This window comes from Ahaetulla prasina, chromosome 2 (genome assembly GCF_028640845.1).
Source record: "Ahaetulla prasina isolate Xishuangbanna chromosome 2, ASM2864084v1, whole genome shotgun sequence".
Taxonomy (NCBI): Eukaryota; Metazoa; Chordata; class Lepidosauria; order Squamata; family Colubridae; genus Ahaetulla; species Ahaetulla prasina.
The window spans coordinates 164,196,782-164,222,011 of NC_080540.1; the positions used below are offsets into that span (position 1 = coordinate 164,196,782).

Sequence of the window (25,230 nt, forward strand, 5' to 3'; positions counted from 1 at the left end):
ATCTATATGAAGCTGCTGGGCGAGATCATCCGTGGTTTTGGGGTGTGGTGTCACCTGTACGCTGATGATACACAGCTGTACATTTCCACCCCTAACCACCCCAACGAAGCCGTTGAAGTGATGTCCCAGTATCTGGAGGCCGTGCGGGTCTGGATGGGGAAAAACAGGCTCTGACTCAATCCTTCCAAGACCGAGTGGCTGTGGATGCCGGCATCCCGGTACAGCCAGCTGATTCCATTGCTGACTGTAGGGGGCGAGTCATTGGCCCCCACGGAGAGGGTACGCAATCTGGGTGTCCTTCTGGATACATGGCTGTTGTTAGAAGAGCATATGACGGCCGTCGCCAGAGGAGCTTTTTATCAGGTTCGCCTGATACGCCAGTTGCGTCCCTTCTTAGACCAGAATTCCCTATGCACAGTCACTCACGCCCTCGTCACTTCCCGCCTGGACTACTGCAACGGTCTCTACAGGGGCTCACCTTGAAGAGCACCCGGAGGCTCTAACTGGTTCAGAATGCAGCCACGCGGGTGGTAGAGGGAGCAACTCGAGGCTCCCATATAACACCTCTCCTGCGCAGTCTGCACTGGCTTCCGGTGGTCTTCCAGGTGCAATTCAAGGTTACCACCTTTAAAGCGCTCCATGGTTACCACCTTTAAAGCGCTCCATGGCATAGGACCGGGTTATTTACGGGACCACCTGCTGCTATCGGTGGCCTCCCATCGACCAGTGCGCTCCCATAGGGAGGGTCTTCTCAGGGTGCCATCGGCCAGACAATGTCAGCTGGCGACCCCCAGGGAGAGGGCCTTCTCCGTGGGGGCTCCAGCCCTCTGGAACGAGCTACCTCCAGGGATCTGCCAACTCCCTGACCTCCGGACCTTCCGACACGAGCTGAAGACGTTTTTGTTCCATTGCGCAGGACTGGCCTGTTTTTAAATGGGGTTTTTATTGGATTTTTACAGTTCTTAGCCAAATTTGAATTAGTCTTTTAAATTTGTTTTTAATTTTTGTATCTGTTGTTTTATTTTGGCTGTAACTGCCCTGAGTCCTTTGGGAGAAGAGCAGTATAGAAATTAAAATAATAAATAAATAACTGCCAACTCGCTGTGGGACAATTTGCCACAGCGAACTCACCACGGAAAAACTCACAATGGGACAATTTACTAATTCTATTTAATTATTTAAAATAAATAAAAATTATTTAAATTTTTGCCATTCACATTTCATTCGGTCCCTCCTTTTGATCTTTTCTTTAATGATTCTATTCCACCAATTCTTTGATATGAGTGTAATTTTTATCCCACAGCAAGTTGTCCTGCAGCGAGTTGTCCGTGGCAAGTTGTCATAGACCTGTTTAGCACAGTGGTTCTCAACCTGTGGTCCACAGATTCCTGGGGGGACCGCAATGGCAACACAGGAGTTCCACGAAGACTTGAAGAAATTTAAATCTTGAGTTAAGGCTTGGGGGGTCTATGGTCATAATCCATGGCCATTTAAAGAGGGTCCATGGTGAAGAAAAAGTTGAGAACCATTGGTTTAGCAGCTTTGGCTAGTCATGACCAAATGAGTTGAGAAGATTCAACATTTCCTGAAACAAGTTTTTGAAATTCCAGAAAATAGATTGTTCCTGCATTCCCCTTATTTCAACCTCCCCCCATCTCATGTCCCTTTTTCTCTCTTTTTTTTGGGGGGGGGAGTATGGGGACTAATAATCCCACCCAAGTCAAGTGTGAAGGACATACTGAGCAACTGGTCTGAGCCTCCAGATAGGAGTTGGTAGAAGATGTGGAAGTTTCTCTCGCCCTTCACATGATGCACAACTTGGGATTTCTCCAGCAGGTCTGCAAGTAAATAATAACAACAATAATAATAATAACAAGAAGAAGAAGAAGAAGAACAAGAACAAGAACAACAGAGTTGGAAGAGACCTTGGAGGTCTTCTAGTCCAACCCCCTGGCCAGGCAGGAAAGCCTACACCACTTCAGACAAATAGCTATCCAACATCTAAAAAATTTCCAGTGCTGGAGTATTCACAACTTCTGCAGGCAAGTTGTTCCACTTATTAATTGTTCTAACTGTCAGGAAATTTCTCCTTAGTTCTAAGTTGCTTCTCTCCTTGATTAGTTTCCACCCACTGCTTCTTGTCCTGCCCTCAGGAGCTTTGGAGAATAGCTTGACTCCCTCTTCTTTGTGGCAACCCCTGACATATTGTAACACTGCTGTCATGTCACCCCTAGTCCTTCTTTTCATTAAACAAGACATACCCAGTTCCTGCAACCATTCTTCATATGTTTAGAAAGGGTAGAAGAGCAACTCCAAATGCAAGTTGCAGGGAAGCCATGTTACTAATTTATCAGCTGCAATGATTCAGTTAACCACTGTGACAAGGTAGGTTGTAAAATGGGGCAAAACTCACTTAATGACTGTCTCACTTAACCACAGAAATGTTGGGCTCGATTGTGGCCATAAGTCACAAGAGGACTACCTGTGCATATATGTATCATGAATAATTTATATCCTCTTTCCCTGTTCGCAAAGAGTTCTTCTGGCACAGGAAGTCCTCAACTTATGACCTCAGTTGGAGCTGAAACCTCTGTCGCTAAGGGATGCAGTTGTTAATCCAGTCAGGGCTGATTTTACAAACTTTTTTTCCTCAGTTGTTACACGAGTCACATAGGTGTTAAGGGAATCCAGCTTCCCCATTGACTTTGCTTGTCAGAATCCCCCCTGGGATGCTTCAACCATTGTAAACACTTCTGATGGTCACATGATCAAATTCTGATCATGTGACCACAGGTGTGCAGCGATAATTGTAAATGCAAGGACCGCTTGGAAGTTACTTTTTTCAGCAGCCTTGTAACTCTGAATGGTCGATAAACGAATGGCCATAAGTCAAAGGCTACTGGTATGGTAAATGGTAAAACACATCTGATTCTGACTCCAATTTTAGCAGATGTTCCCCTCCTATTGAAAAGATCTGGAAGACCAAACTTACAATTATTAATGACACCACCCAGAGGATCGCCTTTGAAGTCAAACTCAATATCCATGTATTTTCCCTGGAGAGAAAAAGAAACAGAGGGGAACATTTGGATCGAATGAGAAGCCTTGAATCCCTAATGGATGTGACAGCTTCCCTGCCCCCCCCCCTTTTTTTTTTTGGCTTTGGGCTAGTTCAAAGTATTGCATAGACATGTAGCTGGGTGAGTTTGAAACTTAGCTCTCTGAAAACAGAGGAGTCTGCTGGTAGTATTTGAAAAACTAATCTACTTATTGTGATGTGAACAATAAATGCCTCAGCAGGTGGCAGCACCTGAATTATCTTCTTTGAAGTTGGAAGCCAAGCCAAGTCTGATAACCATGGCTCTAGATTAGAACATATTCAATAATAATAATAATAATAATAATATTTTAATTGGTATACCGCCCTTCTCCCGAAGGACTCAGGGCAGTTTACAGCCAGGATAAAATACAGTGAAAACACATACAATACTAAAAACAAACATTAAAAAACTTATTAAATTTGGCCCAATTTTTAAAATACAATCAAACCCTATAAAAATTAATAAAAATTAAAACCCATAAAATCAACTAAAAAATTAAAATTCAAGCCAGTCCAGCGAGACGGAATAGATAAGTCTTAAGTTCGTGGCGAAAGGTCCGAAGGTCAGGTAGTTGTCGAAGTCCAGGGGGAAGTTCGTTCCACAGGGTAGGAGCTCTCACAGAGAAGGCCCTTCCCCTGGGGACCGCCAGTCGACATTGCTTGGCTGACGGCACCCTAAGGAGTCCCTCTCTGTGAGAACGCACAGGTCGGTGGGAGGTACAAGATGGCAGTAGACGGTCCCGTAAGTATCCCGGTCCTAAGCCATGGAGCGCTTTAAAGGTGGTAACCAATACCTTGAAGCACACCCAGAAGACAACAGGCAGCCAGTGCAGTCTGCACAGGATGGGTGTTACATGGGAGCTCCGAACCGTTCCCTCTATCACCCGCGCAGCTGCATTCTGGACTAACTGGAGCCTCTGGGTGCTCTTCAAGGGGAGCGCCATGTAGAGAGCATTGCAGTAATCCAAGCAAGAGGTAACAAGAGCATGAGTGACCGTGCATAGGGCATCCCGGTCAAGGAAGGGGCGCAACTGGCAAATCAGGCGGACCTGATAAAAAGCTCTCCTGGAGACGGTCGTCAAGTGATCTTCAAAAGACAACCGCCCATCCAGGAGAACGCCCAAGTTGCGCACCCTTTCCATCGGGGCCAATGACTCGCCCCCAACAGTCAGCCGCGGCTGCAGCTGACTGTACCGGGGTGCTGGCATCCACAGCCACTCCGTCTTGGAGGGATTAAGCTTGAGCCTGTTTCTCCCCATCCAGACCCGTACGGCTTCTAGACACCGGGACAGTACTTTGATAGCTTCGTTGGGGTGGCCTGGGGTGGAAAAGTACAGCTGCGTATCATCAGCGTACAGTTGGTACCTCACCCCAAAACCACTGATGATCTCACCCAGCGGCTTCATATAGACGTTGAACAGGAGAGGCGAGAGAATCGACCCCTGCAGCACCCCACAGTGAGGTGCCTCGCGGTCGATCTCTGCCCCCCTGCCAACACCATCTGCGACCAGTCAGAGAGATAGGAGGAGAACCACCAATAGACGGTGCCTCCCACTCCCAAACTCCCCAGCCGGTGCAGCAGGGTCGATGGTATTGAAAGCCGCTGAGAGGTCTAATAGGACCAGGGCAGAGGAATAACCCCTGTCCCTGGCACTCCAGAGATCATCAACCAACACGACCAAAGCCGTCTCCATACTGTATCCAGGTTGAAAGCCGGACTGGAAGAGTCTAGATAGACAGTTTCATCCAGGTATTGGGGTAATTGACGTGCCACCACACTCTCTACAACCTTCGCCACAAAGCGAAGGTTGGAGACCGGACGATAATTTCCTAAAACAGCTGGGTCCAGGGAAGGCTTCTTGAGAAGGGGTCTCACCACCGCCTCTTTCAAGGCAGCAGGAAAAGCCCCCTCCAACAAAGAAGCATTTATAATCCCCCGGAGCCAGCCTCGTGTCACCTCCTGAGTGGCCAGCACCAACCAGGAGGGGCACGGGTCCAGTAATCATGTGGTGGCATTCAACCTCCCCAACAACCTGTCCATGTCCTCGGGAGTCACAGGGTCAAAACTATCCCAAACAGTCTCAACAAGACGAGTCTCGAACCTCTCACCTGGATCTACCCAATTTTGATCCAATCCATCCCGAAGCTGAACGATTTTATCGTATAGATAACCGTTAAACTCCTCAGCACGCCCTTGTAATGGGTCTTCCCGCACCTCCTGTTGAAGGAGAGAGCGGGTCACCCGAAACAGGGTGGCTGGGTGGTTATCTGCTGACACAATGAGGGAGAAAACATGGAAACGCTTCACTTCCCTACATGCCACTAGGTAGGTCCTACTATATGACCTAACTAGTGTCCGGTCAGCTTCCGAACGGCTGGATCTCCAAGCACTCTCTAGGCGTCTTCTCTGGTGTTTCATCTCCCTCAGCTCCTCAGAGAACCAAGGAGCTGGTTGAGACCTACGCCGGGTCAGAGGCCGCAAAGGCACGACACGGTCCAAAACCCCAGCCGCGGCCTATTCCCAGGCCGCGACTAGTTCTTCAGCCGTGCCGCAGGCCAGATTCTCAGGAAACGGCCCAAGCTCCGTCAGGAACCTCTCTGGGTCCATCAGGCACCTGGGACGGAACCAACGCATTGGTTCCGTCTCCGTGCGGTGCTGAGTAGCGGTCCGAAAGTCCAGACGAAGAAGAGAATGATTTGACCATGACAGAGACTCGACAGCTAAATCATTTAAAAGCAGATCATTCAACCACTGGCCAGAGACAAAAATCAGGTCTAGAGTGCCTCCCCCGATGTGGGTAGGGCCGTCCACTAATTGAGTCAGGTCCATGGCCATCATGGAAGCCATGAACTCCCGGGCCGTCGAAGATGCCACGCCAGCTGATGGCAAATTGAAATCCCCCATGACAAACAGTCTAGGGGTTTCAACTGCCAACCCAGCCAGCAACTCCAGCAGCTCGGGCAGGGCTGTTGTCACGCAGCAAGGAGCCAGGTACATGATCAACAAGCCCACTGAGTCCTACGACCCCACCTTCACTTCACATAGAGGGATTCACAACCAGCTATCTGAGGCACAGTGGTCTCCCTCGGTTCCAGGCTTTCCTTGATAATGACCGCCACCACCACCACCCCTACCTTGGGCCCTTGGCTGATGGAATGCTCGGAAACCTGGTGGGCACATCTCCACTAGGGTGACCCCCCCCTTCCGTGCCCAACCAGGTCTCCGTAATGCCCATAACGTCCGTGGTCCCCTCCTGAATTAGATCTGAAATCAGGGGGGCTTTGTTCACCACAGACCTTGCATTGCATAACATCAGCCGGAGGCCCAAGTCCTGAGTACTCTGGCCACTAGGGGAACGGGAAAAATCTGAGGGGCCGGAGCACACGATCGCTCTTAAATAGCGAGGGCGTACCCCCGAAACATGATATGCCCCCCGCTTCTGCCATATCTGCCTCTCCCACTTACCATGTCAATAGAACAGCCCTGGTGAACTGGAACGGAACCCTCCCCCGTCACCCTCGGACCTGTTACCTTAATGCCGCGAACACACATTGGACTTGGCACCCTCCCCGACAGGTTTCCCCCCCACCTGTCCTTACCCTCCTCCCCTTTAAAAAACCCTTAATTAAAAACTTATTTAAAAAACCCCAAAGATTCTTCCTGGATGCATGCCACCTCTCTGTCTAGAGAGTCTAGCATTCTGCAAAGGACAATAGCAGCCCATTTCTGTGTTGTTGCCTGCTTGTGTCCCTGAACCCATCAAGAGTTGATCTTGATTGAAAGAAGAATTCCTTTTTAAAAAACTCTATAAAGGTGTCATTTTAAGGTGTCACAAAACAATCTGTTTTTGTGTGAGACAGAGAGGAAAAAAAGAGAGAGAATAAAGAAGCACTTCCACCATTTCTAAAAGTCAAAAGATAAATCTACTTGCCTCTATGATTAGCAGAAGCAGAATAAATTATGCAGAATGTTTAATTGACCCTTATCATTTATGCAGGTCGGTTCATCCCATTTTTCTTTGTGCACCACTTGACTTGCAGAATTGTGATGGAGGACCCAGGATTTGAAAAGACTGCAAATCTAGACTTGCTCCCAAGTCTAGATCTATAACACATATCTTCTAAGAAATATTGGAAGTTGTGCTAGATCCACTCAGTAGTAATTCTCCAACTACTTACAAATCGGGAGGAGTTGTCATTGCGGATGGTTTTGGCATTCCCAAAGGCTGAAAGAAGAGGGGAAAAAATGCTCATTACCCTAGAAATAATTTTGTAGGCTAGCCTAGCTGTTGGCAGCACAGCGTTACAAAACCTTGAGGCAAAATTAGGGAGGCAATATACCAGTAAATATAGACCAGGGCTCCCCAAAATGCTCATTTATTGACCGCCTTCATGAGGTTTCAGATTGTTCATTGACTCCCCAAACATTCATTATATGAAAACAATTTAATAAATATTGCTTTAATTAATAGTACTATGAATAACAACAATAACAACAATAAATAATCCCATGGATAGTTGGGGGTCAATACTGACTACTTTGGAGAACCCTGGTGCAATATAGACCAAAATTAAGAAAAACAACTATTAGTGTGTCAATTTCCCCCAGTCTGGTGCCTTCAAAGATATTAGCCAACCAGTATAGCCAATAAGCACAGGGGAGGATTCCAACCAACATGTTGAGGATACTTCTGGAAAAGTTGGAAAAGGTCAGTTTGCCACAGCCAACTTGCCATGGCCACCTTGCTGCAGGACAACTCGCCACAGCCAATTCCATGCAGTGAAATAAATGTTATCCACCACTGTTTCTTTGACATTATTTCCATTGACAAAAATGGAAATGATGTTGAAGAAACAGTGGCAAGTAACATTTATTGTGTTGAGTTATCCCGCGTGGAATTTTCCATGGTGAGTTGGCCTACTACTATGAGATGGCTGTGGCAAGCTGTCCTTTGGCAAGATGGCTGCGGCAAGTTGGCTGTGGTGAACTGACCTTTTCCAACTTTTCCAGAAGTATCCTTAACATGTTCATTGGCTGCAGCAAAATGGCCGCAGTGAGTTGGCTGTGGTGAATTGTCCCATTCCAGAAGGAGGGGGGTGAGGGTTTTTCAGTCTTTCTTATTGTAAAGGAACTATATAAATATCCCAGTGCTCCCAGGATTGCAAAAAAAAAAACAAAAAAAGCAAAGGAATATTCTTTTAAACTTGATTTTAATCCTTGTTAGCCCAGAGTCTTCTATGAGTGAGCACTTTAGAAATTGAAATTATAAATAAATAAATGCATTTCCTCCCCCCATGTCCCAAGAAGCATGATTATTTGATGTTTTCTTGCTAACTGGTAATGTTTGGCAGGAGCAGAAGGAAAACAGAGCAGGGAATCTACCAGTGCCCATGCTCTATTAATCCCATTGTCCTATAAATTTTATTTATTTATTTAGCATATGGCATCTATAGAGGCACATGTCGTGTCCCACTCCTCCGCTGACGGCCGGGTCAGGGAGATCCGAATCAGGCATGCCTCTGCAGCTCTGCCAAAATCCTAGCAAAGTCCTCAGGGCAGGCAGGAGACCAGAAAGTGACTTCAGCAAGATATGTTTTGAGTTAGATTTTAAATTTACGGGTTTTAAATTGGGTTTTATTTTTATATTTTTTAGTTATTGGGCTTTTAGAATAAGTTTTTTAATTGTTTTTTATGCTGTATTTATGTGTTTTTAAGTGCCTGTTAACCGCCCTGAGTCCCTCGGGAGATAGGGCGGTATACAAATATGATTAAATAAATAAATAAATAAATAAATGTTTAGACTTTGCCTGACTCAGAGAATGCCAGAAAGCAGATCCTTTATATAGGCCATGGGGTGTGGCTCCATGACTCAGCACTTATCCAGGCCTGCCCCTCCCTTCCTTCTGTTGCCTCTGCCTATCAAGTCTTCTGACGCGAGGGTCACTCCAGTCTGCAGCGGTTGGTAATTGACCTCCCTCAGGCTCACATGCTGTGGAGGAGGGGGAGGGGTCTAGTTGCTTCGTTTGCCTGGGCATGGAGCCAGAGCTGGGGGCTGGAGGTATTTCCTCCTCTTCAGCCTGTCTGGGCATGGAGCCAGGGCTGGGGCCAGGAGGCATACTAGGACATTCCTCCGTGTTCGGAAGCAGATAAGAAGACCCCGGCTGTGGTGAGATCGGACGAGACACAACAGCACACAATCACTGATATACAAATTTATATATATATATATATATATATATATATATATATATATATATATATATATATATATATATATATATATATATATATATATATATATATATATATATATACATATATATATATATATATTTGTTTTCTGAGGTTTTCGCGGGTGTTTGTATGTAGGTCTTTGGTTATTCGGGTTTTCTCCTGCGTAAAATCGGAAGTGTCTTGGCGACGTTTCGACGAAGTCTCATTCGTCATCTTCAGGCTTCAGCTTCGTGCTTCTGGGAGCAATGTGTGACTGCAGCTGTTTCTTCCTTTTTAACTGCTAGTGGGGGTTTGAACTGATTGGGTGGGGAACAGAAGTTAACAACCAACTTCCCTTCCTAGATGTCTTAGTCTACAAGAAACCCAATGGCTCCCTAGGACACACCATCTACCAGAAGAAAACACACACAAACCGCTATCTGCACGCACTCTCACACCACCACCCAGCACAGATCAACTCCGTAGCCAAGACACTCATCTCCAGAACAAAACGCTTAGCTGACGAACAACACCTAAAAACCGAACTACACACTCTCACAAATGTACTAACATCCAATGGATTCCAGAGAAATAAGATTACCAAACTAATCCAAAAAGAACCCCCCACTAAAACCCAAGACAGAGAACAAGAAAACGGCACAGCCCTCCTCACATATATAAAAGGCACCACAGACAGAATCAGCAAGATCCTCCACAAACATAACATCAAGACAGCATTCTGCACAAACCAAAAAATATCCACCATCCTAAGAAACCCCAAAGACAAAATTGAGTTAGAAAATCAAGGAGTATATGAAATCCCATGCACCGCCTGCCCCACCACATACATCGGACAAACCAACAGAAGAATAAGTGCACGCATTGAAGAACACAAGAACTCAGTCAAAAAAGAGGAACCAACTTCTTCCCTGGTCCAACACCTTAAAGCCACAGGACATGATATTGACTTTAAAAAGACCAGAACTATCGCCAAAACTGAACACTTTAACAACAGAATAATCAGAGAAGCCATCGAGATAGAAAAACGCCCACACAGCATGAACAAACGAGATGATACCTCCCGCCTACCAGCCATTTGGAAACCCACCCTTATTGACAAACGAGTCCTTAAAACGAGGAATGACACCAGACCCACACTCACGAGGTCCACACAGGATGTCACCACCACACATCCACCCAGAAAGCAGACCCAAACCCACACTGATCAGGAATCACGACCAAGGACCAGAAGCCAGACCGCAGCTGCAACATTAGCCATTTCAAACCCCTCCAATCCATACATGCAGCAGACTGACACCCACTACAAAGATGTAGCACGACCACGACCACGAAGCCAAACAGCAGCAGTGCAGCTCACCAGCTCAAATCCCCCTGCAACTCAGACTAATCTGAGCACAACCAAGCCCCCACCCAAACAGGACACACCCCCAGCCAATCAGAGCACACAAAAAAACCCCATCCAATCAGAGCACAGCCAAGCTCCCACCCAATCAGTTCAAACCCCCACTAGCAGTTAAAAAGGAAGAAACAGCTGCAGTCACACACACAACAGCTGCAGTCACACAGAAGCACGAAGCTGAAGCCTGAAGATGACGAATGAGACTTCGTCGAAACGTCGCCAAGACACTTCCAATTTTACGCGGGAGAAAACCCGAATAACCAAAGACATATATATATATATATATATATATATATATATATATATATATATATATATATATATATATATATATATATATATAGTGTGTGTGTATGTGTGTGTGTGTATATATATATATATATATATACATACAGTGGTGGGATTCAGCCAGTTCGCACCACTTCGGGAGAACCGGTTGTTAACTTTCTGAGCAGTTTGGTGAACTGGTTGTTGGAAGAAATCATTAAAGCAGAGAATCGGTTGTTAAATTATTTGAATCCCACCACTGTATATATATATATATTACAAACTATTCAAAAAATACGAGTTCCAGGTATACACATTTAAATACACACACATATATACATACACACATATAGTGTTTTTTTTTTGCTTAAAAAGTTTTATTTTAACATTCATATCCAATAACATATTTAATGTACCATCATATACAATTAATCGGACCTGCCGGTCACCACCCCCTTCCTTTAACTCACTTCCCTTCTCTACCTTCTTCTACTTTCCACGACCATCCTCCCCTTCTCTTATCTACATCCTCTCCTCCTTCCTCCCTACTCTTTTCTTCTCCCTCTTCTATCCCTCTTCCTTCCTTTCCTCTTCCTCCTCTTCTCTTTCCTACCTCCTTCTCTCTTCTACTTCCTTCCTTCCCATCATTCTGAAATGGTAGCCAGGCAGCTCCGATCTTACATTGATTATACATCTTCCATCATCTCTGTACATTAACCATCAATCCATTTTCTACCTCATCCCCCCTCTCCCTCCCTTCCCCTCCCTCCCCCCACCCCCCGGAACTTCCCAGAACCGAATACAGGGTATAAAACTAACAGTCAAAAATTAAAATATAACACAAATCATAATCCATAGTCACTCCTTAAAACCTCGACTCCCCGATCTCAAAAATTTCCAATTGAGTTCGTATTTGTTCTTCATTAATGTACATAGTTTTTAATATCCAACCTTCATCAATCAGTACCAAAACAACGTTCCATCTTCCAATATTCACCAAGGATTCTTCTGAGATATCTTTCTTCCTTAAGCAGTCTCTCAAGAATAGTTCATATTTCCAACTTAATTTCTTAAAATTTACTGTCCAACCTCCAAAGATAAACAATAATCCATCTTTTCATATCTTTGGTATTATTTACATACATCAAATCAAATTACAAATATTATTGTTAATCCTATATTATCTCCACAATATGTCAATTTAATAATTAAAATCTTCACTTTACCTTACTTGTATCAAATAACATTATTAAAATTACACCTATAACTTATCCAAAATATATCAGTTATAACAATTAAATTCTAGTTAACCATATAACAACATTACATCCATCTCTCAAATATAATATTTAATCCAAATTAAATTTTACTATCTATCCTCCAAAATTAAACAATATTCCATCTTCCTATTCCTTTATACCTCAAATATATCAAATAGTACCCCTAAAATTACATATTTATATCCAAAATAAATCATTTACAAAAATTAACCATAATCATATATAATAAAATTAAACATTCTCACTCCCCTTATCTTCTATCTTACACATTTTCCACCATCTATTCACCATTCAACTTAACATCTATCGATAAAGGGTTCCCAATCTTTAATACATTAGTGTAGAAATCTCGTGCTTTAAAAACTGTATTAAGAAAATACTTTCTTCCTTTATAATTCACTGTTAAGCCAGCTGGAATCTCCCATCTAAAATATATCTGATGTTTCTTAAGCTCATCCACTAAAAAGGCAAATTCTTTTGTCTTTCTTAACATTTTATGAGGAATTTCCTTCATCATTATTATATCTTGTCCTAGTATTTGAAATTTATTTTTATAAAATGCTTGCAAAATTCCATACCTAATCTTCTTATTTGTAAAATAAATAACCACATCTCTCAGTATACACACATATACTTATATACATATAGATACATGTACACACATACACACGTGTGTGTGTGTGTGTGTGTGTGTGTGTGTGTGTGTGTATCTATATAGATGGTATTATTGTATTGTCCAAAACGGGATAGATGTTATAATTCAATATCTGAAGAAGCTAACCATTTCTAACTGCTTCTGGTGCAGCTGCAGTGAGATCATCCCAGGTGCCCTTAAATTTTCTGAGGAGACATTCTTGAACTATATGTGTTATAGTTTGTTTCAGTGCATCACAGTTGCGTTGAGGACTCTCGGCCATTCCCCACTTAAGGGGTTCTGACTTATAAATCACGCCAGTGGTAAGTTAGGGATTGCCATGATTACAGGCAGCAAATTTTATACAGTACTGGTATTTTTTTTTCTTGCCAGTTCAAGAGCTGGAGAACAGATCTTTGACTCGGCTGTGAAGAAAGACTCCAATAACCATTCCTTATAACCACTGCAAATGCAGTGTAGGTGCCCAATCGGGAGATCTGCACTTTCTCAGCAACAAAATACTGTTTTTGCATTATGGGAAAATGTGATGATAGGTAATTGCCCAGTGAATGCCTATATGTACTGATCCCTCCCCTTCCCATCCCTTACAAAGGCCACAAGTACATACCTTCCAGGACAGGGTTGGACTGTAGAAGCTGTTCCTTGACACGATTCACCTCCTCCCCTTTTCCACACACAGCTGCCACGTAAGACATTACTAACTTGCTCGCCTCTAATGAAGAAAAGGTGTGAGCAGCAAAGAATCAGTGAGAGAATATATGACTTGGTAGGAATATTTAAAAAGACCCAGGTTTGGTGAGGAGAATAGGACATGAGGCTAAAAATCAGAAGGCAATGCGATCTAGTCCTTCCCTAGGCCAGCTGGGTCAGGCCAGTCTCTCTCTGTCTTAGTCCCTAAAAAGGAGACGAGGACATGTCAAAGAGGAGAAGGGGCATCCATTATCCTGTCTTATTCCCTACTCAGGAAAAATTCTCAGTAGGAATCCACTACTAAACAATCCCTAATGTAGGTGGTTATCCAGTCCCAGAGAATTATTTTTATTTCTCTGCAAAGAGACCCACAGTTTGAGGCAGGCTGTGCCACTGCTTAAGCCCTCTTAAATCACAAGGAAATTCCTCCTTGTGATCATAGCAAGGGTGAAATACTCCTGGTTCGGACTGAATCGCCCGATCCGGTAGCGATGGCAGGGGGTGGTTCGAAGAACCGGTAGCAAAAATCCCTGCTGTGTCAAGTTCATGGGGCTTATTGGTGCTCAAATTCTAGGAAAAAGGGGCAAAGGAAAATTTATGAATGACCATCTTTGGTTGTCTCCAAGACTTACAAAACTATCTTTCTTTCTTAACCTACTTGAAAGAAAATGTGAGAGCTCCACTTTGAAACGTAGGTTATCCCATATCCCAGCTTTAATCCAAACGATGTTATTTTTAGATCGACAGGTAGCTTTCCAGATACAGGTGAAATCCAGCTCGCGGCATGTCCGTTGATGAGCAGCGATGGGAGTTACAGTTCAACAATATCAGAATTACTGCTTATATTTTCAAAATTGGGAAAGGAGTCCGGCAAGGCTGTATACTATCACCCTGCCTATTTAACTTATATGCAGAATACATCATGAGAAAGGTGGGGCTAGATGAATCAAAAATTGGAATTAAGATTGCCGGAAGAAATATCAACAACCTCAGATATGCAGATGATACCACTCTAATGGCAGAAAACGAAGAGGAACTAAAGAATCTCTTGATGCGGGTGAAGGAGGAGAGTGCAAAAGTTGGCTTGAAACTCAACATTAAGAAAACTAAAATCATGGCATCCATCCCTTTCAATTCCTGGCAGATAGATGGTGAAGAAATGGAGGTAGTTTATTTATTTATTTATTTATTTATTAATCAAATTTCTAGACCGCCCTTCTCCCGAAGGACTCAGGGCGGTGTACAGCCATATTAAAATACATAGATAGACAATGAATTTAAAATAATTTTAAAATGAAATATTTAACCGGCCAATTGAACTAAAAATAATAAAACCAATTAAAATCAGTATAAAATTTAAAATCTAAAAAATCTAATCCAGTCCTGCGCACCTGAATAAGTGTGTTTTAAGTTCATGACGGAAGGTTCTAAGGTCCGAGAGTTGGCGAAGTCCTGGGGGGAGCTCGTTCCAGAGGGCGGGAGCCCCCGCAGAGAAGGCCCTTCCCCTGGGTGTCGCCAGACGACACTGCCTAGCTGACGGCACCCTGAGGAGTCCCTCTCTGTGAGAGCGCACGGGTCGGTGAGAGGTATTCGGTAGCAGAAGGCGGTCCCGTAAATAGCCCGGCCCTATGCCATGGAGCGCTTTAAAGGTGATCACCAACACCTTGAAGCGCACCCGGAAGGCCACAGGTAGCCAGTGCAGTCTGCGCAGGATAGGTGTCACCCGGGAGCCACGAGGGGCTCCTTCTATCACCCGCGCAGCCGCATTCTGGACTAACTGCAGTCTCCGGATGCCCTTCAAGGGAGCCCCATGTAGAGAGCATTGCAGTAATCTAGGCGAGACGTCACGAGGCGTGAGTGACCGTGCATAGGGCATCCCGATCTAGAAAGGCGCAACTGGCGCACCAGGCGAACCTGGTAAAAAGATCTCCTGGAGACGGCCGCCAAATGATCTTCAAAGGACAGCCGTTCATCCAGGAGGACGCCCAAGTTGCGCACCCTCTCCATTGGGGCCAATGACTCGCCCCCAACAGTCAGCCGCGGCTGCAGCTGACTGGACCGGGATGGCGGGATCCACACCCACTCTGTCTTGGAGGATTGAGCCTGAGCCTGTTTCTCCCCATCCAGACCCATCGGCTTCCAGACACCGGGACAGCACTTGATAGCTTCATTGGGGTGGCCGGTGTGGAAAAGTACAGCTGGGTGTCATCAGCGTACAGCTGGTACCTCACACCGAAGCCACTGATGATCTCACCCAGCGGCTTCATATAGATGTTGAACAAGAGGGGCGAGAGAATCGACCCCTGCGGCACCCCACAAGTGAGGTGCCTCGGAGCCGACCTCTGCCCCCCCGTCAACACCGTCTGCGGCCGATCGGGGAGATAGGGGGGGGACCACCGATAAACGGTGGCTCCCACTCCCAATCCCTCCAACCGGCGCAGCAGGATACCATGGTCGATGGTATCAAAAGCCGCTGAGAGGTCTAATAGGACCAGGGCAGAGGAACAACCCCTATCCCTGGCCCTCCAGAGATCATCCACCAACGCGACCAAAGCCGTCTCAGTGCTGTAACCGGGCCGGAAACCGGACTGGAACGGGTCTAGATAGACAGTTTCATCCAGGTGTAAGGGAAACTGATATGCCACCATACTCTCTACAACCTTCGCCGTAAAGCGAAGGTTGGAGACCGGACGATAGTTACTTAAAACAGCCGGGTCCAAGGCAGGCTTCTTGAGGAGGGGTCTCACCACCGCCTCTTTCAAGGCGGCCGGGAAGACTCCCTCCACCAAGGAAGCACTCGTAATTGCCTGGAGCCAGCCTCGTGTCACCTCCTGGGTGGCCAGCACCAACCAGGAGGGGCACGGGTCCAGTAAACATGTGGTGGCATTCAACCTACCCAACAACCTGTCCATGTCCTCGGGAGCCACAGGGTCAAACTCATCCCATAAAATATCACCAAGACCACCCTCGGATGCCTCCCCTGAGTCACTGCAATTTCGGTCCAGACCGTCCCGAAGCTGAACGATTTTATCGTATAGATAACCGTTAAACTCCTCAGCACGTCCCTGCAACGGGTCATCCCGCTCCCCCTGGTGAAGGAGGGAACGAGTCACCCGAAACAGGGCGGCTGGGCGGTTATCTGCCGACGCAATGAGGGAGGAGGCGTAGCAACGCCTCGCATCCCTCAATGCCACTAGGTAAGTCCTAGTATAGGACTTCACTAGTGTCCGATCAGCCTCGGAACGGCTAGACCTCCAAGAACTCTCCAGGCGTCTTCTCTGGCGCTTCATCCCCCTCAGCTCCTCAGAGAACCAAGGAGCCGTTTGGGACCTGCGCCGGGTCAGAGGCCGCAAAGGCACGACACGATCTAAGGCCCCCGCCGCGGCCCGTTCCCAGGCCGCAACCAGTTCCTCAGCCGTGTCGTGGGCCAGACCTTCAGGAAGTGGCCCAAGCTCCGTCCGGAACCTCTCCGGGTCTGTAGTGACAGATTTTATTTTCCTGGGCTCCAAGATCACCGCAGATGGGGACTGCAGCCAAGATATTAAAAGACGCTTGCTCCCGGGGGGAAAGCTATGGCAAATCTAGACAGCGTACTAAAAAGCAGAGACATCATCCTGCCAACAAAAGTGTGTATAGTCAAAGCTATGGTTTTCCCAGTTGCAATGTATGGCTGTGAAGGTTGAACCATAAGAAAGGCTGAGCGCCAAAGAATTGAGGCCTTTGAACTCTGGTGCTGGAGAAGACTCCTGCGAGTCCCTTGGACTGCAAGGTGAACAAACAAGTCTGTTCTAGAGGAGATCAACCCTGACTGCTCTTTAGAAGGCCAGATCCTGAAGATGAAACTGAAATACTTTGGCCACCTAATGAGAAAGAAGGACTCACTGGAGAACAGCCTAAAGCTGGGAAAGATTGAGGGCAAAAGAAGAAGGGGACGACAGAGAACGAGATGGCTGGATGGAGTCACTGAAGCAGTAGGCATGAGTTTAAATGGACTCCAGAGGATGGTAGAGGACAGGAAGGCCTGGAGGAATGTTGTCTGTGGGGTCGCGATGGGTCGGACACGACTTCGCAACTAACAACAACAACAAAAGACTTTCATTCAACATTTTATCTCCAGCTGTGAAGGAAGGGAACCTGAATTACCACCAGCAATATCCATTCAATGCCTACTGTACTGTGTGAATGATTTTTGAAACTATATTTGGAAATAAAAACAGATTATGCCAAATCAATCTTATTTCATTTTAACACAAAGTGACTAAATTAGTAGATAAGCAAAATTCTGTGGACATAGTTGCAGGAATTGGGTATGGCCAGTCTAGAGAAAAGGTCTAAGGGTGAAATGATAGCAGTATTTCAGTATATCAGGATCTGCCACAAAGAAGAGGGAGGTCAACTTATTTTCCAAAGCACCAGAAGGCAAGACAAAAAACATTGGATGAAAACTAATCAAGGGGAGAAGCAACTTGGAATGGTGGAGAAACTTTCTTGCCTTCAGAAGTTGTAGGTGCTACATCACAGGAGGTTTTTAAGAAAAAACTGGACAACCTCCTGCTTAAGGTTGGACTAGAAGATCTCCAAGGTCCCTTCCATCTCTAATGCGATTGATTGAAATAAGGGATGCCTCATCCACAATAGAATAGACTGCAGTATGAGACAAGGGTAAAGCCATCTGCTCATCATGTCATGTTTCTCATCCAAGGAGAAACAAGTTGCTCCCGCAGTATAGTATTAAAAAAACAACATTTGGTCACAAACTTTATAGTGCTTCAGTTGTTTCTTTCAATGTAACAAAAAAGTGACATATTTCAGTTCACTGCAGAGGCTGAAGCATTGTCTGCAGAGTATTTGAATGTGCACACAGCATTCCATCATCTCTATTTATTATTATAATTAAATTGTTATGAAATTAAATATAAATTTATGCAGTTGTACATTTCACATAGAAGAAACATGGTGGCTTCCAATCATACATAAGAGCACCAGTGTGCCTACCATTCCTGTCCTAATGTTCCCTTTGATTGTATCCAATTCATATGGTTATTTCATGCTTATACCTATATATACTGTTGTGTTTAATAAAATAAATAAATAAAATAAAATAAAATAAAATGAATCACCTGATGGCTGCCATCACCACTGACAATTGCTCATTTTGGCTGGAAATGATCGAATAATATCTGGACACCTAATATTGAGAATAACTGGAATAAAATGCCTATAGTGTGAGATTCCTCCTTTCCTGTTTGTAGGAAAGCGAGGGATAAATTTCCCTCTTTCCAGGTCACCATGACTCTCTTTATCTGTAGCATGGAAATCAACACAAATAAAACTAAGTTAACTTTTAACATAATGAGCACAATCCTGTAGCCTCTGTAAACAAAGAGCAAAAGAAAAACTGAGCAATGCTGCTCTCACACCTGCATTTGGTGGAGGAGATTGGAGATGCTGGCAGCCCTGGACAGCCTTGTCAGAACTGGGAAGCTAAGCTGAATCAGACCAGGTTAGTATGTGGAGAATTGCAGGTCCGTAGACTAGGAAGTTGAAAAACCATTCAGGAACAAATCCATGGCAATCTACTTCTTTATTATAGCCAAGGAATTGACAAGGCCTCCTAGGAAATGATATGCGGTTGGATCCTGAGCTGTGAATGCTTCTTCAGGAGAGGAGATGATTCTGCCTGCTTTGAAAGAAGTAGTGGTCCTCTTTCCTTAAAAACAGTTACACTGGAAGGGGAAGTTACCGTATATACTCGAGTATAAGCCGATCCGAATATAAGCCGAGGCACCTAATTTTACCACAAAAACTGGGAAAAACTATTGACTCGAGTATAAGCCGAGGGTGGGAAATGAGGCAGCTACTGGTCAATGTAAAAAATAAAGATAGAGCCAAGTAAAATAACATGAATATTTATTTGAACGAAAAACAATAAAAGTGCAAAAGGGGGAAGGAGGATTCCCAGCTTTAGAAAATTTAGAACTACGCCACCTTTGGTATGACCTGAGCATAGCTCATAAAATTATCTGCTACAATGTACTTCCTATCAATGACTACTTCAGCTTCAACCACAACAATACACGAGAACACAATAGATTCAAACTTAAAAGTGAACCTCTCCAATCTAGATTGCAGAAAATGTGACTTCAGTAACAGAGTTGTTAATGCCTGAATGTGCTACCTGACTCTGGTCTCTTCCCAAAATCCCCAAAGCCTTAACCAAAGACTATCTAGTATTGACCTCACCCCATTCCTAAGAGGTCTGTAAGGCGAGCATAAGAGCACCAGCGTGCCTACCGTCCCTGTCCTAATGTTCCCTTTAGTTGTATTCCTTTTATGTATTCAATTCATGCTTATATTTATATAATTATTTAATATGTATTTGACAAAATAAAATGAATGAATGAATGAATAGAATAGAATAGAATAGAATTTTTATTGGCTAAGTGTGATTGGACACACAAGGAATGAATGAATGAATGAATGAATGAGTGAGTGAGTTACTTCAACAACATTGTCTCACAGAAATTGACAATACAACTGCAAGCATGAAAATGAGTCCTCCTTTAGCTTCCAAGGGACCAGGGTGCCTCTGAAGGTCAGTGCTCTAAGCACTAAGAACCCAGCACAAATCTAAGCCTGTATGCACACCAATAGTGAAAATACCCTGCACAGTGTCTCTTGGCAGAGAAGGTTAATTTTCATAGACGTTGGGGTGGCTCTTTTTTTTTTTTTTTTGGCAGGGCAATAAGGATCTCTAATATCATTAAACCCAAGTGTGAGGAAAAAGACAGCAGCTAAAATGTTAAGGCCAGTTGTGTGGCCTTCTCCAATACAGTTGGGCTGGCTGTTTGCCAAAACTTAAAACACCCTCCATCCCCCTCCTGCTAAAGCTTCTTTCTTAAAACAATTGTGGTCTTTGCCTTTCATGTCGCCCAACCTTTCACCTGCCAGGTTCCTAGCCCTTCACCCTTGACCCACTGCTGTGTTTGCTTAGCATTGTGCCAATCGACTTTAGAAGTCTGTGTGTGTGTGTGTGTGTGTGTGAGAGAGAGAGAGAGAGAGGGAGGGAGGGAGGGAGTGCAAAAGGGGGAAGGAGGATTCCCAGCTCTAAACAAAGGAAATCCCGGAATGCCAGCGCGAAGGCGGTGCTGCGTTCCTCCTCCCTTGCTCAAAAGCCCCAATAACCTTCACCAGCAAGGCAGACCCCACGGGAAGGAAGGGGCAGGCTGACTCACGAGCATCTGGCTGAAGAGCAGCTGCTCCAGGTCGCCCAGCACGGTGAAGCACGGAGGAGAAGAAAGAATGAAAGAAGGGAGGCGGCCCTCCTTTCTCTCTCTCTCTTCCAGCGCCACGGAACAGAAGGGGACTAGGCGCGCACACACGCCCAGCTTCTGAAGCACGGAGGAGAAGAAAGAATGAAAGAAGGAGGAACGGCCTCCTTTCTCTCTCTCTCTCTCTTCCAACGGAAAACGCTCTTTCGCTTGCGGGGAGAGGAGGGAGGAGGGAGGAGGTTGGCTTGCTTATTCAACCCTTCCCGGCTAGCCATCCAGCCCTTCCCAGGAGAAGGCGAGGAGTTTTGGGCGGCGACCTTTTGCTAGAAAGCGGCAGCTGCTGCCCCAACACCACCAGTTGGGGCGGGGCAGGTGAGCTGCAGTAACTCCCGCCAGGCTATGCATTGGCGGGAAGCCCTGGCGGTGCAGTCCTTCTCGGCTGAGGAGGAGGTTTTCCCCTCTTCTCTCTCCCGTTGCGCCTGAACATCTGCCTAGCAACAATGGCGACACGGGAGAACCTTTTTCTACTGGTTGAGCTTGGCCAATCGCCGGCTTGCTCTGAGTTGCTGCATTGTTTGTTCACCGGGCGTCTCAATTTACCAAGCGGAATCACGGTTTGAGGGTCGCGGGCGGGATGGCGCTGCGCTCTGCGCCGCCGCGAGCCACCCAAGGCCAGAAGAAAGGTCATTCCATCGGAGTAATGGGCGAAGGCTCCTTCCTCTCCGGAAGGAGCCTTCGCCCATTACTCCGATGGAATGACCTTTTCTTCTGGCCTGGGTGGCTCTCGCGGCGGCGCAGAGCAGCGCCATCCCGCCGCGACCTCAAACTCGCCCGCTTGGTAAATTGAGACGCCCGGTGAACAAACAATGCAGCAACTCAGAGCAAGCCGGCGACACAGCTCAACCAGTAGAAAAAGGTTCTCCCGTGTCGTCATTGTTGCTAGGCAGATGTTCAGGCGCAACGAGAGAAGAGGGGAAACCTCCTCCTCAGCCGAGAAGGACTGCACCGCCAGGGCTTCCCGCCACCGCCACAGAGCGAGCCCGACTCCTCCTGCCCGAATCGCGCCGTGCGAGTGCTGATGGGGAGCTGCTGAGTCCGGCCTGAGCTTGGCGGCTGCTAGAGCGCGAGCCCGGAGGCTGAGGAAGGAGCGGCGGCGGGGTTGCAGCCCAGCCGGGCTCGCACAGCATGGGTAAGGCGGGAGAGGAAGGAGCCTTCGCCCATTACTCCGATGGAATGACCTTTTCTTCTGGCCTTTGGGGTGGCTCTCGCGGCGAAGCTCGCGGTCGGGAAACCTCCTCCTCAGCCGAGAAGGCTGGCGGCTCCTGCCCAGCCCTCTCACTGCACCACCAGGGCTTCCCCGCGCCAATGCACAGTCCGCCAAGTTTGCGCCGTCCGCCCACCAGACACGGGAATGGGGGCCGGCCTGGGGGCGACAAATCCCGCGAGACCTCGGCGGGCCCGCTCCCCGTCCCTCCCATGGGAGTCCGTTCGGTACCCCCTCCTGTGCGGGGTTCCCGAAGACGTAGACTCGAGTATAAGCCGAGGGGACGTTTTTCAGCACAAAAAACGTGCTGAAAAACTCGGCTTATACTCGAGTATATACGGTATTAAAAAAAATTTAGACTGTGCAGAAATGAATAGATTAACTTTGATGATTAAAGAAAGAGAGGACTCAGAATATTCTAAGATATGAGATCAATTTTACCATTGGTTAGAAAAAAGATATAGATAAGCAAATTAGTAGCTATGTAAGAAAATGGTATAATCAGAATATTGTATTTGTGGAAAAAATTGTAACAGATTAAATGAAAATGAGGATAGAAGAAGCAACAAAAAGATGAAATCAAGGAAAAAACACCGAGATATCACATGGAAGGAATGACTGATGTATTAAATGTTTGTGTATAAAATAAAATAAAAATTATTCAAAAAAAGAGAGAAAGAAACAGTTACTCGATTCCACAGACCTTGAGGATCGCTCTCTGACCTCAAACCTTTCATTCGGGGGTCAGGGGGCGGATGTTGAGTTGTACCTAGGCCTACAGTTTCAAAGGTCCCCAGACCTTCTCTAGATCTTTTCTGTCAGATTTCAGGCCTGGTTACAGTACTGAGACTTGATTGTGATAGCACTTCTTGAGGATCCCCTGGCAGATGGTCCTCCTGGGTCTCTTGGTGGCTTTGAATAGCAGGGATCATGGTATCTATATACTGTAATGTTGTTTAATGATCTCCTGTTTTTATGTGTAGTATAATGAGCTGCCAGTGTCACAAGAATTGACCTGGGCACCTATCTACATTAGATAGATGATAGAGGGAGGGAGGGAGGGAGGGAGGGAGGGAGAGAGAGGGAGAGAGAACTTTGTCTAGAGCAGGGGTGTCAAACTTGCGTCATAATGGCAGCATCAAGTGATGTATTGTGACTTTCCCCCCCTTTGCTGGGCATGGGCATGGCCAGCGCATAACACATCCAGCCCACAGGCCGTGAGTTTGACAGCCCTGTCAAACTGTTTGACAGCCCTGTCAAGTGACTGAGCCATTTTAGAGCAGGACTTGAAAATAGAAAACAGAAGGGAAGTTATCTTTAACACAACCATAAAGATATAACCAGATATATATACATATCTGTATATATATATATATATACAGATATATACATTTTATAATGTATAAAATTCAGAAAAGGACAGGAGATAAACCAGGATTCCCTGGTAAACTGACCACCTTCTTCTTCTACCACCACTACCAAATGCAGGAAACACGGTGTTTATTAGTAGATATTTATATGGGAAAAACTAGGAGCTCCATTCAGTTCTGCTGGTGAGAATAAATTCTCTGAGCTCAGAATTTTCCCTTTTGCACCAGGGTCACTTAGTTAATCTGAGTGCCAGTTCTGAATTTGTGCAATTCTTTTGCAACAAAGTGCTGTTGCTTTGCCCCAGGCTAGTTTACTGCTTTTCTGATGCTCTCACTTAAGTAATAAATCACTGAACCTCATTTTCCTTCTGAAACTTTTCTCATTGTACTCCTCATTTGGTAGTCTAGGTTTTGTGGCCATGAACCTATGTGATTATCATCTTCTTGCCAATTGATAGGAACATTATTCTTAATCTAACTGAACAGAAAGAAGATTAAGTCCGGATTGTTGTCCTCGACCTACTACAAGTTCAATCACCCTGTGCCAGTACAGTTAAAAAAAGGCTTTGCTTTTAAACCTTACTTGCAAGGGCTAAAATTACAGATTAACTGTATCAACTGAACTGCAATCAGGTGGTTAAAACTGCTGTAATGTATCTGACTTCTGGAGGGAACTTTTGGAGGGAAAATACTCATTAATGATTGGCTGGTGCCTCAGCCAGAATGGTATATAAGGAGAATTTCTCCTGGAGTTCTTTTGCTAGGTTCACACCATACAATAAAGAGCTGTTGTTATACATGACCTGTCTCCTGCCTCTTCAGTTGCCCAACATAACAACTGCCCAGGAGGAAAAACATTCAAACTGCATTCACACATAACACAGATGACTTGGGCACAGAAGTCCTGATATAATAAATAAAGTAACTGAGAATCACTATCTGTGTTATAAAAGAAGAAAGCAGCCACAAGAGTTTCAATCAGGAAATCCACCAGAAGCAATAAAGGCATCCCAGCCAATCGTCTCTCCTGTGTTGCTCCTGTAGCATTAAAACCCAGAGATGGGAAGGAGAATCCCAAAGAGGCCGCAGCCGTTGCCCTGGTCTCCCAGCCCAGTTAGAGCCAGAATGAAAGCCCCAGTAGCTCTAGTGCCAGCCCTTTGGAGACCCAAGGCCAGAACTCAGCAACAGACAGGACTACAAGAAGAAACGGGGGGAAAGGACAAGAAGAAGCATAAGAAACAGATTTGTAAAACATGTTTACAGATGGCACCTTCCACCTACAAGACTTGCAAAGATGTTCCCAAATAATAATTCAACATGTTGGAAATGCAAAAAAACTCAGGGAACATATTACCATCTATGGTGGAAGGGTCCAGCAGCAAAAAAATTCTGGGCAAATATTAAAAAATGGCTAGAAAAAATAACAGAACAAGCAATTGAAAGCCAACCGGAAACATTTTTATTAGGAATCTTTACAAGAACATACACCAAAGAAATAAAATATCTGATTTTACACATTATAACAGCTGCACGAATAACATACGCACAAAATTGGAAATAGGAAAAGATGCCAACAGATGAAGAAGTGATAGGGAAAGTTTTATAGTGTGCCGAAATGGACAAATTAACAAAAGAAATTAAAGAGAAAGACGAGACAGATTATTATATAATCTAGAATAAATGGTATGAATGCCTTGAG

The 25,230-nt window shown here is 45.3% G+C and overlaps 2 protein-coding genes across 2 annotated transcripts in view; one reads left to right on the forward strand and one right to left on the reverse strand.

Moving 5' to 3' along the window:
- Positions 1-13,640, reverse strand: part of LOC131190601 (unconventional myosin-Ia-like) — a 65,213-nt gene extending 51,573 nt beyond the window's left edge. Inside the window, 4 exon segments of the mRNA XM_058167941.1 lie at positions 1,740-1,838; positions 2,993-3,056; positions 7,280-7,326; positions 13,544-13,640. Of these exon segments, the coding sequence (XP_058023924.1) occupies positions 1,740-1,838; positions 2,993-3,056; positions 7,280-7,326; positions 13,544-13,631 (298 nt within the window). The 5' untranslated portion in view covers positions 13,632-13,640.
- LOC131192136 (sterol O-acyltransferase 2-like) overlaps positions 1-25,230 on the forward strand; it is a 94,133-nt gene that overhangs the window by 28,343 nt on the left and 40,560 nt on the right. The window contains exon 2 of the mRNA XM_058170997.1: positions 1,834-2,042. The gene's annotated coding sequence lies outside the window, so the exon portion shown is untranslated. The remainder of the gene's footprint in view (positions 1-1,833; positions 2,043-25,230) is intronic.